At 39.3% G+C, this 15,005-nt stretch overlaps 1 protein-coding gene across 1 annotated transcript in view; it reads left to right on the forward strand.

The window, feature by feature from the left end:
* ME1 (malic enzyme 1) overlaps positions 1-15,005 on the forward strand; it is a 192,809-nt gene that overhangs the window by 18,003 nt on the left and 159,801 nt on the right. The window contains exon 2 of the mRNA XM_027091464.1: positions 12,086-12,219. Coding sequence (XP_026947265.1) covers positions 12,086-12,219 — 134 coding nt within the window. The remainder of the gene's footprint in view (positions 1-12,085; positions 12,220-15,005) is intronic.

The following is a 15,005-nucleotide window of genomic DNA, read 5'->3' on the forward strand; positions in this document are numbered from 1 at the left end:
TGTTCATCATGTGTACTGCTTAGTGGCCAGTGTAGGGTCTATGCAGCGGTTTACTCTATAGTTTAGTTCTGAGGTCCTTTGTTATGCTGTTTAAGATCAGATCTATACATGCATAGCTTAGAGGTGACCTCAGGAGTTTATGTACAACTTTATGAGATTACTTTCTTGAGTTTCCTTTTCTCTGTGATCTTTCTGATACTTTTTGTCTTCTTGGGGTCCCCCCTTTCCAGCCCAGTAGCCAGAAAACTGGGCCTTTAGTTTCCCCGCTCTGCTATGTGTTTCCTCCAGGTGCGTTTGTATCTGGGGCCAAGTTTTACTGGAAGACAGAGAAAAATGCAACAGACATTTGACCCATGATCTTGGGACCATTGCTCCTTTGTTTAAAAATAATTTTCCTCCCTCAGAATTTTAGACATCTGCAGTGGCTCCTGCCACCCACTATGGGATTGCCTGGGGGTTGGGACTGGAGAGAATGGAAAATAATAGTGAATCTCCCTCCTCTGTGACCTTTGAAAGAGTACCCTTTTCTGATTCTTGGACCAGAAGGAGAAATCTTCTGTTTGCACTCTTTTTGCCTGCACTCAGTTGCATTCGCAGCCTTTGTGCTGCTTTTTGAGTCAAGGTCAGTTGATTACAGAGGGATATGAAAAAAAAAAAAAGCCAGGTCATACTGGAGGGCAAACTCCAAGAAATGTCACTGATGCTTTGGTGGTACCTTGGATTCTGGTCTTCTTCCCCAGTTCTTCTCCTACCATTTACCCTTCAGAGTTTTCACATGGCTGCTCAGTGCATTGTATTCAAGGTCTATAGTTGGATTTAGTGGGAGAGACAAGGAAAAGTATGCTCATACCATCTTGCACAGGACCAGAACCCTTAGATTGTTATTTTAAAAGTGGGAATGTGTGAAACTAAGTCTAACTTGATTTTAAGTTTCAGGGGAAAAAAAAATGGGGGAATCAGCTCTCAAATGTTTATTCACATTTTTTTTGCCCAGTTTACTGGGGACATATTTTCTACAGCCAAATAAATATTAGTAATAAAGGTTATTCCGTGGAAAATGGTTCATTTCTATGTAGAGTTCTGTGGAAATATTTCTGTATTCTAAGGATTTAGAAAGATGATTTTTTTTTTTTACATCTGTATAGTACTTCACTTCTGTTCCTCTTCATGTTATGATGAAAAAAATACTACAGAAATTGCAAGATTCAAAGTTCCTTGGTGGAGGTGGGTTGCAGGGTGGTTATGCTGGTTTGTATTATAGCTTCATCTTTCAACATAGCTGCTCATAGGCCCTGGAATATAGTTAAGTATTCTGCAAAAAAAAAGTTTATTGAAGGGATAAATGAGGGATCATTCTTGAAGTCATTCTTATAGCTCTGTTCTACCTTTCAGATGTGGCCATAACCTCTCCACAGGTCACATGCCACTTGAGGGATGTTTATGCTGTTGGGTGTGTGTTGGAGAATCTCTTCCCTTTAGTGAGTATAAGGATGACCAGTGTATCATTTAGAATTAGACTTTGCGGGCTTCCCTGGTGGCGCAGTGGTTGGGAGTCCGCCTGCCGATGCAGGGGACATGGGTTCGTGCCCCGGTCCGGGAAGATCCCACATGCCGCGGAGCGGCTGGGCCCGTGAGCCATGGCCGCTGAGCCTGTGCGTCCGGAGCCTGGGCTCCGCAGCGGGAGAGGCCACAACAGTGAGAGGGCTGCGTACCGCAAAAAAAAAAAAAAAAAAGAAACAACAACAAAAAAACAAAAAAAAAGAAATAGACTTTGCTACATATAACAAACAAAAAGCAACAAAACAGCAGTGACTCACTAGCTTATTTCTCTTTCACCCATGAAGGAACTTAGAGGTAGACAGTCTGGGGCTGTTTGGTGGGTCCACAGAGTCATCAGGGACGTTGCTGCTCTGTCGTCTTCAAGAGCACTTCTTGGTCCTAACCAGCTATAGGTTTATAGACATCATCTACCCTTTCCAAGCTGGCCGCTGGAAGAAATGAGAGGAACACAAGAAGGCCTCCTTTCCAGTGGAGTCAGCTTTCTTTAAGGAGCCTTTCCCACAATGCACGCAACAGTTCTGCTTCCATATCATTGCTCAGGACTTTGTCACATGACCGCATTTCACTCCAGGGGAGTCTGGAATGGTAGTCTTTCACCTGATACATGACCGCCCTACGTAATATTAGGATATTCTTGCTGGGGAGGAAAGGGAGAACAGATGTTACAGTAGGCAACTGGCCGTCTCTGCCCAAGCCAGAGCTGCCGGAAACATAAGGATCGTGATTTAACCAATGTAAATAAGAAATACGATCATCTTATTCTTGGAAAATGAGATAAATGGTTCTTAATATGTTTTAATATCCTTACAGGTTCACTGTATAAAAATAAATATACAAAAATATGACAGGCTTGTTTCCCTCCCATTTCTGTGCCCCGGCTCGCTGTTTTCCCTTGCTGGGAACTGCTGCTTCTGGTGACCAGGGTTTCCATTATAGACCAGAAATATTCTACAAAGTGTGTTTTTAAATATTGTTTGAAGTTAATTTTCATATGTTAAGTTGTCACTGATGTAGGGTATGAATCCCTTAGTGTGGTGGAGAGGAGGTGGTAGTATACAGAGAACGGGCGCAGTTGGGGGGAAGTGTGAATCAGACGGACACGCGGAAAACAGGGAGTCGTGGTCCCCGGCTGAGTCCTTTGTTAGTTGCCTGGTACTCTGAAACTGGTTATGAAGCATGGCTTTTTCTTTCTTCACTGAGCCACCTTGAGTATTGGGATTCCTCAGTGTAGGAGTCACACATACTGTGTGGTGAGTGCTGCCGGCTCCCTGGTAGCATTTTCATGAGACGGCATAACTCACCAGGAAAACAACAACGACAACTAGATTTAAGGTTTAAAACTTTAACTCGTCAACAGGGCTTGCCTCTTTCATCATTCTTCCCACAGCTGGTGTTTCCTTCACTCTGCTCTCTCCAAGAAGCCACGCTTTTCTGCATCGGGGTTTGTGCCTCTCTTTCCGGCATTACCACCTCCAGCGTTTCAGCTGGTCAACCCCTCCTCTTCTACTTGTCCTTAGATCTCAGTTGAACCTCACTGCTCAGTGAGCTCTTCCTTTTTAACCCTCCAGGTGAACTTAGATCTTAAGTTTTGCCTTTTCTTTCCCCTGTACTTATCACATTGTTATTTTAGAGTTATTTGTGTAGCTATTCTTATAATGTCCTGTTAAGCTCTCTGGACTGCAAACTTCATAAAGCTTTGCACCACATTTAGCATGTCGGTGTTCCACTGGTTTAGTGCCTGTAAGCATTGTGAGCATTCGCTCAACAAATACTTGTTGAAAAATATTTGGTGAGATGATGATTAATTCTGTATCCACTTGACTGGGCCACTGGGTGCCCAGATGTTTGCTCAGATATTATTTGGGGTATGTCTAGGAGGGTGTCTCTGGATGAGATTAACATTTGAATCGGGAGACTGAGTGAAGCACACTTCCCTCCCTCGTGTGGGTGGGCCTCATTCAACCTGTTGAAGGCCTGGATAGAACAAAAGGGCTGACCCTCCTGTGAGTAGGAGGGAGCCCCTCTTGCTGGATCGCCTACAGGCTGGGACACCAGTTTTTTCCTACCTTTGGACCTGACCTGAATCTTTGGCTCTTCCTGGGTCTTGAACTTACTGGCCTTCACACTAGAACCATACTATTGGCACTCCCGGTTTCTCCAGCCGTTGAACTTGGACTAGACCTACACCATTGGCTCTTGGTAGTCTCCAGCCTGCCGACTTCAGATCTGGAGACTTGTCCAAGGCTTCCATAATTTCAATGCCTGATCGTAAATTTCTCCATATGTATGATGTATATTCATACACCCTACTGGCTCTGTTTCTCTGGAGAACCCCGATCAATACAGTGAGCTTCACAATCTTCCATAAAATAACTCTGAGAGGAGATAAAATGTTTCTGAAAATCTCAACTGTGGATCTGAAGTAAGAAAGCCATCTTGTGGTATTTCTGGGAATATCATGTGAAGTATACATCCCTTAGGACACCGAAGCATAATTTTCTGCAATAGTTCTTAACATATTTTTTGCCAAAGTCCCCTTTGGAAATTTGGTGAAGTCTGTGACTCCTTAAATCCCTGGTTTAAATAAATAGTGTTTGAAATAAAGAGTGTTACAAAAGAAACCGATTATATTGAAATATAGATATCAGAATATTGAAAAAATAAATGTGGGATATTATAAGATATATTCCTCTTTATCAAAGACTTAAATAGCAAGATAATATATTTAAATACGGGCAATTTAAAATAAAATTTTGTAAAGAGGTCAGTATGAAGGTCATCAATATGACTAGACTGTATGCCTGTTTATGTTATAAAACAACCATATTTTGGGTCTAAAACTACTGTAATTTCAAAGTGATGATAAACATAAATGATATTTCAAGATAAATGTCACACATGTAATGTGATATGAAAATATTTGTTATTTCTATTTATGACATAATCACAGGAACTACTACTATTTCTCTTCTCCCTTCTTTTATAATGGAAGGAAACACTAAATTTCATACAGTTCGTGAGAAAAGATGTCCACATTTAAAGATTCCTGAATTATACCCACTGATTCCTTGAGGGTCTGTGATTATTAGGTCCTTGGACCTTAGGTTCAGAACCTTTGGTAGGGTTCTAAATTGGGTCTTCACAGAAAGTACTGACAGGGTCTCTAAAAACTGATTCTTAAATTCAGGAGTTTTCTGACAATACCAAGAATGTGAAGAATAAAAGTCAGTATTTACTTAGCTCTTGTATGTTCATGGTTTTGTTTTAAAAGTTATTATTAGTAACTCACGCATTTTTATCAATATAATACTTTATAATTCACATAGGATGCAAAAATATCTGGTCTCATTTTATCCTCTCAGCAACCAAACGAGACACACATAACATGCACATCTACTGTGTGTTCCATATGTTTGATTACTCCTATTTAGTAGATGCAGAAGTTGAGGAGAGCCTGCATTTAACCCCAAGCACTTTAAGTACCTGCTCAAAATCATAGTGTTAAATAATATCTCCTTGTGAACCAAACTTGGGTCTAAATCCAGATAGTATGCTTATATTGCCATGAATTCATATTTGTTAGTGAATTATGTGTGTAAATTTAAAGTGTATGGATTAATGGAACCTATAATATATTCAAAATGTACTAGACAGCTGCCTACAACAAAGAATTATCTAGCCCAAAATGTCACTAGTGCTGAGGTTGAGAAACCCTTGTTTAGATGAAGGTACTTAAAAAAAAATCCTCACAAACTCTAGCACTTAGGCTGACAGGTAGAAATGTCTTTTTGTCATACCAAGTTGATCTTGAATACCCGGTTCAAAATCATTTTAAAAAGCTGTTACAAGTGGATTAATTTAATTAAATAATCTAATGTATGTGTGGAAAGCGCAATTGTTATTTGAGAGATTTCAAATCATGAGCGCTCTGTATTAGTGCACATATGAAAAAATTTTAGTTTGAATTTGAGTTAGGTGTGTTGGTTATTCAAAATAGAGCTACAGAGAACTGAACTACATGAACCTGAAAAGTTGTTTCAGATCCATATATTTATTTATCCATTTGTTTATTTAAAATTGATCGAGGCACTGCTCCATCCTGATGTTGGATTAGGTGCTGTCATACAGATATGAATAGCATAGTGCCTGTCCGTCAGAAGCACCTAGATCTCTGGGTGAAATAGTAGTTAAACAGAAATAATGAAATATGGGAAGTTCCATGATAGAAGTACGTGGTGCTGTAGGAGAACACTGGAGGACACCTCCCTAATCCAGAGAGAAGGAGGAAGGCCACCGTTCAGGAATCGGCAAGGGTCATTAACAAATTCATGTGTGATTTAATTGGTAACTCAGTGTATTGGGTTGCTGTCTACTTTGAGGCTGTAGATTCTTCTGCTACCTCAAAGAGGGAGGAAATCAAATGAAGGCACAATAGACAGTTATCTTGTGGTCCTGATCTTCCGGGTTCACTGTCTTGAGTATTCGCTTTACGTATTATCATAGGCATAGTTAGAGGGTTTTGTCTGAGTCACATGTATAATATATTTGTTAGAATAGCGTGAATGTCCATGTGATTACTAGAGACTCTTCTGGCAATGGGTATTACCCATTTGGTTTGGATTATTCATACACATTTCAATCCGTGATCTTAGACTTGGTTTTATCGTTTGTGTACATTGGTAGTTGCAATAGTTTATTAAGAATTACCAGTCTGCTTCCTTAACAGGGACTTTTCTCTACTGTGAAATTTGCCTTAAATCTTCTTTGAGAACAGTAGAACTCCATCCTGTTGAAAGGATTTTGAAACCTTATTAATGATTTTAAGACTTATGTTTGGAAAGTGTAGTGTTGACGTTGATGGTTAACAATTTCTCAGCCTTATAAGGAATCTATAAAGTTCTGACTTTTAAGTAAGAAATACTTGACCTAATTAAACATCTCATCTGATATTTTAAAAATCCTTTTGCTCCCTTAGGTAGAGGTGTTCTTTCTTTTTTAAAATTGAGCAAACATCACTTAAACTACAATGTAGTTATACTTGCTATATCCTGTAATACCTAGATGAAATAAGTTTGGGGTGTTGTACAATTATGATATTTTCTTATAAGTTTTAGGGTATCTAGGGCCAAGTGTATTTTAGATATATTTTTATAATCATTACTTATATCAGTTTAAATTACTTTATATCAGATATCTGTAAGAATTAATTGCTATGTAATAAAGCCAAATATTTTTTCTTAAAGATGTTAATATATTGATTTTAAATAATTGATTTTTCTGTCTCTTAAAGGAGACTATTACCAGAGCACTTGACTGCACAGCTGAATGCATTCAAAATAATCATATTATTTTTCTGATGTAAACTTTACCTTGGAAATGTATATTCCATCTGGCTGATGGTTTTTTTTTGAAGAAATGAGATTGTATACCACTAGGAAAATTTTAAAAGTTATTATCTATGTTGTCAATTAGAATTAAAAAAAATTCAATTTCAAAGAACAATTTTTGGCAATCTGGAAGACTTGGGGGAAGGAACCATTCAGTAGAATGTGTCCAGGGCAAATGTCCAGTATCTCTTCTCATTCTATAGATATGAAATATGCACATAAACTATGTTAATACATTTGAAATTATTATATTTAAAACTAAAGCTCAATTTGATCTCTTTATTTCAGAGCAATAAATAATAAAAATGTAAAGGTCTCTCCTTTCGTACTCTTTACATATAAATAATTTCTCCCCAAAATTACTGTCAACAAAATTCTAAAACATGTTTTCATAAAAACTTTTAGGACAGATATGCCATATTATCTGTAATGTCACATTTATCAAATCTGTATGTAGTTCAGTCAAAATCATAAATTATGAAAAAATTTGGTAAAGAAATTGAAGACAAATTAGCTTTTAAAAAAGGTATTTTAAAATTTGGAATGTGAAATACATCCATAATTTGCTAAGCAAACTTTTAAGTCATTTTAATTATATTCTTTTCAGATGAGGAGCAAATTAGCTGCTGAATTGATTTTTTTATAGAACCTAATAAAATTTAACACAGTGAAATTCACTCTTTCTGGTGTATACTTCTCTCTTTTTTTTTTTTTTTTTTTTTGCGGTGCTCGGCCTCTCACTGTTGTGGCCTCTCCCGTTGCGGAGCACAGGCTCCGGACTCGCAGGCTCAGCGGCCATGGCTCACGGGCCCAGCCGCTCCGCGGCATGTGGGATCTTCCCGGACCGGGGCACGAACCCGTGTCCCCTGCATCGGCAGGCGGACTCTCAACCACTGCGCCATCAGGGAAGCCCTGCTTCTCTTTGTTTTGACAAGTGTACAATGTTGTGTAACCAGCGCCACAATCAAGAAAAGTTCCACCACCTCGAAAATATTTCCTCGTTCTGCCCCTTTGCAGTCAACTCTTCTCTCCACTCCCCGACCCGAGAACTGATCTTTTCAATCCTTATAATTTTGCTGCTTCCGGAATGTCAAATAAATGAAAACATGCAGTATGTAACCTTTTGAGTCTGGCTTCTTTCATTAGCGTAATGCATTTGCAGTTCATCTATGTTTCTTGTTTCGGTAGTTTTTCTTTTTTGCTATTGAGTAATATTCTTGTGTACCAATGTAGCTTAGTTGTTTCAGGTTTTTTGCGATTATGACTTTCCACTGTCTTCTACTTCTTTAAACCTTCTTTCTTCACTTTTCTGCTTTGTCTTCTCCGAAACATATAATAGCAACTGTATAGTTATAGCAAATCAGTAATTGATGAATGATTTATTAATGATTAATGTGTTAATCCAACACATTTTTTGTTGATCACCTACAAAGTGATGGGTATTATTCTGGGCACTAGGGATTCACTGGTTGAATAAAACATACAAACATCTCTGCCCTAATATGATTATGGCTTCAAACATTAAAATTAATGAATTCTGTTATCATAATGCATTACCATACATGTAGAGATTATCTTAAAGATTTTTGTGATTTAGGTAATGTTTTCCTTTTTGCCATTCAGCTTGATTATTTTTAGTCATTATACAGGGAAAAAAGAAAAACTACTGAGGTTCGTTGGAACATTAAGGACTGTTAGTGTGGAATATAGATCCTATTTGTTCTGTTTTTATGGCAATAGTTTCTAATAAATTACTCAGGACAAATTTTCTTTCTCAGTTATGTTTGCTCTGTGCAAACATGGTTTCTAATATAAGTCTCCTGTTATGCCAGGAATTTTGTTTTCATTTTTGCTTGAGAGTCTCAGTTTTCTCAAGAAGATATACATAGATTAATTAGTAGAGTCTAGAAGAATAGTTGTCCTGTTTGTTGCCCTCAGCAGTGAAACAACATACCATTCTGCCGTCTAGGGATCTGGTCCAAAAGGTTTTTTAAGGAGGAAGGAAAGTAAAAGAAAGAAAAAGAGAAAAACAGGTTGAACCTAGAGTGTATGAGAACACTTTTAGGTAATTAGAATTATAGGTGATCTGGAAACCTAATATATGTACAGCTAAGCTTTTCAACTACATAAAAGACTTAGTAGAAGTCATTTGAAAGTTAGAACCTGCATGTGTACTTTGGATACAATGTCCTTTGTTGGATAGGCCCTGCAGGAGAACCCTAAGGTAAAAATTCTTTGAAACAGGTATATGTTACCTTAACTTTTTAATAAGGAGAATGTATTAAGTTAGGCTGTCACTGTCAAGTTTTAGATGTAACTGACCTGTTTATAAATTTCTGCAAAATATATTAATATGTCTTTGTTAGTATGAAAAAATGCAATAGAGAGCCGGGATTATTACATTGTTCAAAATTCAACTTATTGTTTCTCTGAATACTTTTTGGGAAGCTGCTGGTTGGTAGGAATCACATTGATGTGTCATTCTTAAAACTGCCGTATATATTTAAAATTTTTCAGGGGTTTTAAGATTTAAGTTTACATATTCATTGATTTTTAAAAAATTCACAAAGAGTAGTAATAGGATATGAATCCAGTCATAGGACTTCAACTCTTTAACTTGGCCCAGTTCTTCAGATTTCTAAGCCCTAGTGGTTAGTTTGTTTTTGTTTAAGAGTTGAACTTGTACTTTAGTGTGTGTTGGAAAATTTGGCTAACAGCCTATGGGAGTTTGTAGTTACTAAACATCAAAGAATATAGCAAGAGATATCCAGGTGGCGTTATCATTTACATGGCATAAGGTATGGTAAACCTGTTAGACTGAGGAATTGTTTCAGACCAAACATTGGAAAATTCATGTAAAAAGACTGGCTAATGACACCAATAAATGAGTTAATGCCATTATAAAGTGAAAGAACGAGCATATGTTAGTACTTCCGATAATGAGCCTTATTCTCAGAATATCGATATTTTGATTATTATTTTTACAGGCAGATTTTCAAGGGCATAACATTCAAAAGTTTGCTGCTTCTTCACATATATTCATATGTTTTTGAGACTTTAACTTCAGCCTAGCTTTTTTCCCATTTTTAATTTCCAAGTTTTCATTTCAAGCTAGAGAGAAGTCTATTGTCTTCTTTTTCAAATACATTACTGTATATAATTCTGCTTCATTTCTAGGAAGCAGACATTTTATATCTTTATATTTTAAAGTATTTTACTTTATGTCCGTATAAAAAGTTTTATTTTATATCTTTACAACAAGTTGTGCTTTTAGCAGGTGAAGTATGCCTTCCATTTTATAGATTCCTTTTTCACAAAAACATCCCTTTCTGGTTACTTTAAATTTTAAATGTAATTTTACCAGGCTTGATAGGCTAGTTTCCTGAGCAGCAGTTTTAATGTTTTTAAAGTTTTAATGTCAGCCTCTAAAATATTTAAAACTTTCTATTTTGTTTATCTTGTACGTTACTGAGGTCTAATGTCAGTTACTGTTCTGAGCACTAGGGATAAAGCAGTGAAAAAAAAACAGACAAAATTCCCTGACCTCGTGGAGTTTGCATTCTGGTGGGGACACAAACCACAAATGAAACAGAAAATGGCATGGAAGGGTTCTAGCAACACCGCAGTGTCTCCTGGTGCGGACGGGGACGCCAGGCAAGAGGATAGAGAGGCTGCGCTGGTCCGCTGTGCTCCAGGCATCTGGGAGGGGGTGATGGCACTAGGCACGGCTGGACACCCTGGATTATCCTCTTGGAGGGGGACCATCCTGCTGCTGTCCACGTGTATTAGAACTCCAGAGGACCCCCGGCTGGGCATGTAATGGGGCTTTTGTAGTGAAGGAATGGCTGCTGGTGGAGCAAAACATCTTGGAAACGGGCACCAGACGTGCCCATAGCACGTGGAGCAAACCCGCCCATCATCATGTTGGGGCCAGACCCAAAGCAGTTAGTCTAATTTTGGGCTTCAGTATCTCCAGGGAGATCCTAATCTTCCAGATTAATGACTACCGGGTTTATCTGCTCTTACGTCCCCTCGTATTATATCCTGGCCAGTCTCCTAGGTCCATTCTGGGTTTTTGTATGCACTCATCGGTTCTATTTTGTTTGCTTGTTTTTGAGCCTCATAGTTTGTAATGCTGTTGTTTTGTACAGTCAGTGTTCGTGTAAACAGATAATGTAGGTATAATAATAAGGCTCGAATGGGCTTACTGGGTGAGTCTGGAAAGGCTTTAGAGAGGAGGGAGCGTTTGAGGTATGGCTTGAAAGGAGAGAAGCAGGGAAGGAAGACATTCTTGACTGTGGTATAGTGCAAGAAGAAAGGGGTGCGGCATGTCCAGGCAATGGTGAGAAGTTTTGTGTAACTAGGAGTGTATAATTAGTGGGAGATAGCTTGGGAGAGGAATGTTGGAAAAGGTACCGCAGAATCATAGATAAGGTGTCTCCTGACCTATATTATACATAGAAACACAGCAGGGGACTTCCCTGGTGGTCCAGGGGTTAAGAATTGGTCTTGCAATGCAGGGGACACTGGTTTGATCCTTGGTTGGGGAACTAAGATCACACATGTTGCAGGGCAACTAAGCCTGTGCGCCGCAATTACTGAGCCCACGCGCTCTGCAGCCCGCATGCCGCATCTAGAGAGGAGCCCGTGCACTGCAACAAAGAGCCCGCATGCCACAACGAAAGATCCCATGTGCCGCAACTAAGATCTGATGCAACCAATGAATAAATAAATAAATAAAAAAGAAACACAGCAGGTCGTAGGTGACCTACTCATGTTCATCATTTAAAAACCTTTTGTAATAACTACTATTCATTTTTAAATTTAATGGTACTAATACTGATAATTATATCTTCTTTCATTTGCGTGGCTTCAGATAATTTCCTCCTATCCATTGCCTGATTTTATCCTAACGTTATCTAAGTGACACAGATCTGAAAATATTATCCTAAAATTTAAAGGTGAGGAAAGTGAGGTGTGGAGAGATTACGTGGTTTACTCAGTCACATGGCCACGCTTGGAGGGATGCCAGATCTTCTGATTTTCAGTTCCATATACTTGTTGGATTTATTTGGTGTGTAGATACGCGTTTTGTCCTTTTCCCCCGTTGAATTATTGTGTTTTCCTTTTCTCCATAGGACTTGGCTTTTACCCTGGAAGAGAGACAGCAGTTGAACATTCATGGATTGTTGCCACCTTGCTTCATCAGCCAGGATATCCAGGTCCTTAGAGTAATTAAGAATTTCGAGCATCTGAACTCTGATTTTGACAGGTAACATGTTCCTGAAGGTGATTTTTATATGTCTCATAGGCAACTGTCTAGTTTATTTTTTATCAGATGAGAAAGTTTAAATATTTAGTGCTTTGGAAAGAGTAGCCAGCTTCTAGGAGGATTTGCCTGTAAATACAATGATGTTTTGTAAAAAATTTACCCTCTGTAGGAACATCTGAACAAACTAAAATTTTCTAAACTATATCCTCAGAAAGACAACTTTTCTCTTGTGATAAAGTTGTTGCTATGAAGGTGAATTACCAGGAAATGCCATTCCAAACTAGATGAAAGTGGCTTTGAGTCAGACACTAAGTACGTTGTAGGTGAGAGTGCACTTTTTCATCTTCCAAGCGTGGTTCCGACACTTTTGTGAATTTAGGTCACTTACTTTGTTTAGGACCCAGTTTCCATGTTTGTACAAAGATAAAGGTAACAAAGATAAAGGTACCCTTGGGAATTAGCTAGCCCTAAGTTGAAATTCTGGCTGTATCTCACTAGAGCAAACCACTACACCACTGCCATGACCATTGCATGTGCCTTGCCCTCTGCTTTTGATGCTGCCTTTTCTTATTAAGGTGTTAGACCCATCTACACCTCAGTTTTTCCATTTGTGGGTTGAAGAGAATAATAGTTATTTGAAAATGTTGTTGCAAAGGTTAGAAGAGAGAGCTCAACCAGTACCTAGTGAGTCTTCGTATGAGTCAGGGTTCTCCAGAGAAATAGAACAGATAGGATGTGTGTGTGTGTGTGCGCGCGTGCGCGCACACATACACATAATGAGAGGGAGGGAGAGAGAGGGAGGGGTTTATTGATTGATTTTGATTTCAAAGAATTGGCTCAAGTGATTATGGAGACTTGGTCAGTCCTAAATCTCCAGTTGGAGCCCCAGGGAAGAGCTGCAGTTCAAGTCCAAAGGCAGTCTGCTGGCGCAATTCTTCTTTTGCTCTGGCATTGGAGGGAAGGCCAGTCTTCGTTCTATTAAGGTTTTCAATTGATTGGATGAGGCTCACACACATTATAGAGGGTAATCTGCTTTATTCAAAGTACGCCAATTTAAATGTGAACCTCATACAAAAACCGCCTTCAGAGAAACATCCAGAATAGTAGACCAAGTATCTGGGTGCTGTGTCCTAGCCAAGTTGACACATAAAACTAACCACTCCTTTTCAACTTGGCACCCACGCACGTTTCCTTAAACCAAACTGAATCTCTGCATAAAGACAATAGAATGTCCTACCTCTGCCTAACATGATAGAACTATCCCAGGTACAACCGAAAATATACTCTTTCCCCACAAGAGGATGTAAAGCCCTTGGTGATATTTACCTTTCTCATTGATATCTCTTGACTTTAATACTATGATGAAAAGTTAACTATACAGTTGACCCTTGGGGACTTCCCTGGTGGCACAGTGGTTAAGAATCCAGCTGCCAATGCAGGGGACACGGGTTCAAACCCTGGTCTGGGGAGATCCCACATGCCTCAGAGCAGCTAAGCCCGTGCACCACAACTACTGAGCCTGAGCTCTAGAGCCTGCGAGCCACAACTACTGAGCCCACGTGCCACAACTACTGAAGCCCGAGCACCTAGAGCCCGTGCTCCGCAACAAGAGAAGCCACCGCAACGAGAAGCCCGTGCACCACAATGAAGAGTAGCCCCTGCTCGCCGCAGCTGGAGAGAGCCTGCATGCAGCAATGAAATAAAGACCTAATGCAGCCCAAAATAAATATAAATAAATAAATATATTAAAAAAGTACAGTTGACCCTTGAACAACATGGGTTTGAACTGTGCAGGTCCACTTATATTTGGATTTTTTCGATAAATACATCCTACAGTACTACATAATCTGTAGTTGATTGAATCAAATGAGGAACTACAGATAATGGAGGGCCAACTATAAGGTTATGTGTGGATTTTTGACTATGTCGGGGTTGGCACCCCAATCTCCACATTGTTCGGGGTCAACTGTATTTAAATACTATGATATAAACTCAGTACATCTTAGGTTACATGATAAAGGGATAAGAGAGGGAAAAATATTTGTCTACATATATTTGTATATATATATTAAAATATATATATATTTTTATACACATACACACAAACATATTCATAACAAAATAAGGAAGAATGCATGTGGTAATTACAGTCCTCATTTCTGTAACTGGTCACGTGATCGGAGCTGGTATTTATGACTACCTTCTGCCCCTACCCGTTTCATGCTTCCTTTGCCTTCAGCCAGTACCTCGGCCAGTCTTGACTCCTTGCCTGGTACAGTGAGCCAGATCTTTAATTCTGGAGGGTCTGGGCCGTTAGTAGTCCTGTCTGAATTGGGTTGTTGTAGTTTCCCATTGACTTTAATCATGGAGACCCCCTAATGGATCTCTTGTATTCCAGACACCCTCTTCCTTACCTCCGTTATGGAGTGGGAGTCCGCTTTCCCCTTGAAGTCAGGGTTGGTCACCCCAGCCAGCACAGTAACTCCCTTCTTTGCCTGCTAGTTCGGAGGCACGCAGTGCCCAGAGTGGCCAGTGGCAGTCTTAACTTCCAGTTCAGTGGAATCATTGTCTCCTGGTGGAAACATTCCTCCCTTTACAATGGACACTTCTAGGCCGGTGGAGCATCATGTCACAGGGACAGGAAGCAGGAATTTCGCCGGCGGGTCACTGGGGGATAATGGTGAGTGGTGCCACTTCCATTTCCACCCCTGTGGTTCCGGGACCTGTGAATGCTGGCTATGGGAGAAATAGAACCATATATTGGATGCGGATTCAGAGCGTGTATA

The sequence above is a fragment of the Aethalodelphis obliquidens genome, unplaced genomic scaffold (assembly GCF_003676395.1).
Source record: "Aethalodelphis obliquidens isolate GAN/ISIS:26980383/991018 unplaced genomic scaffold, ASM367639v1 scaffold3, whole genome shotgun sequence".
NCBI classification, from domain to species: domain Eukaryota; kingdom Metazoa; phylum Chordata; class Mammalia; order Artiodactyla; family Delphinidae; genus Aethalodelphis; species Aethalodelphis obliquidens.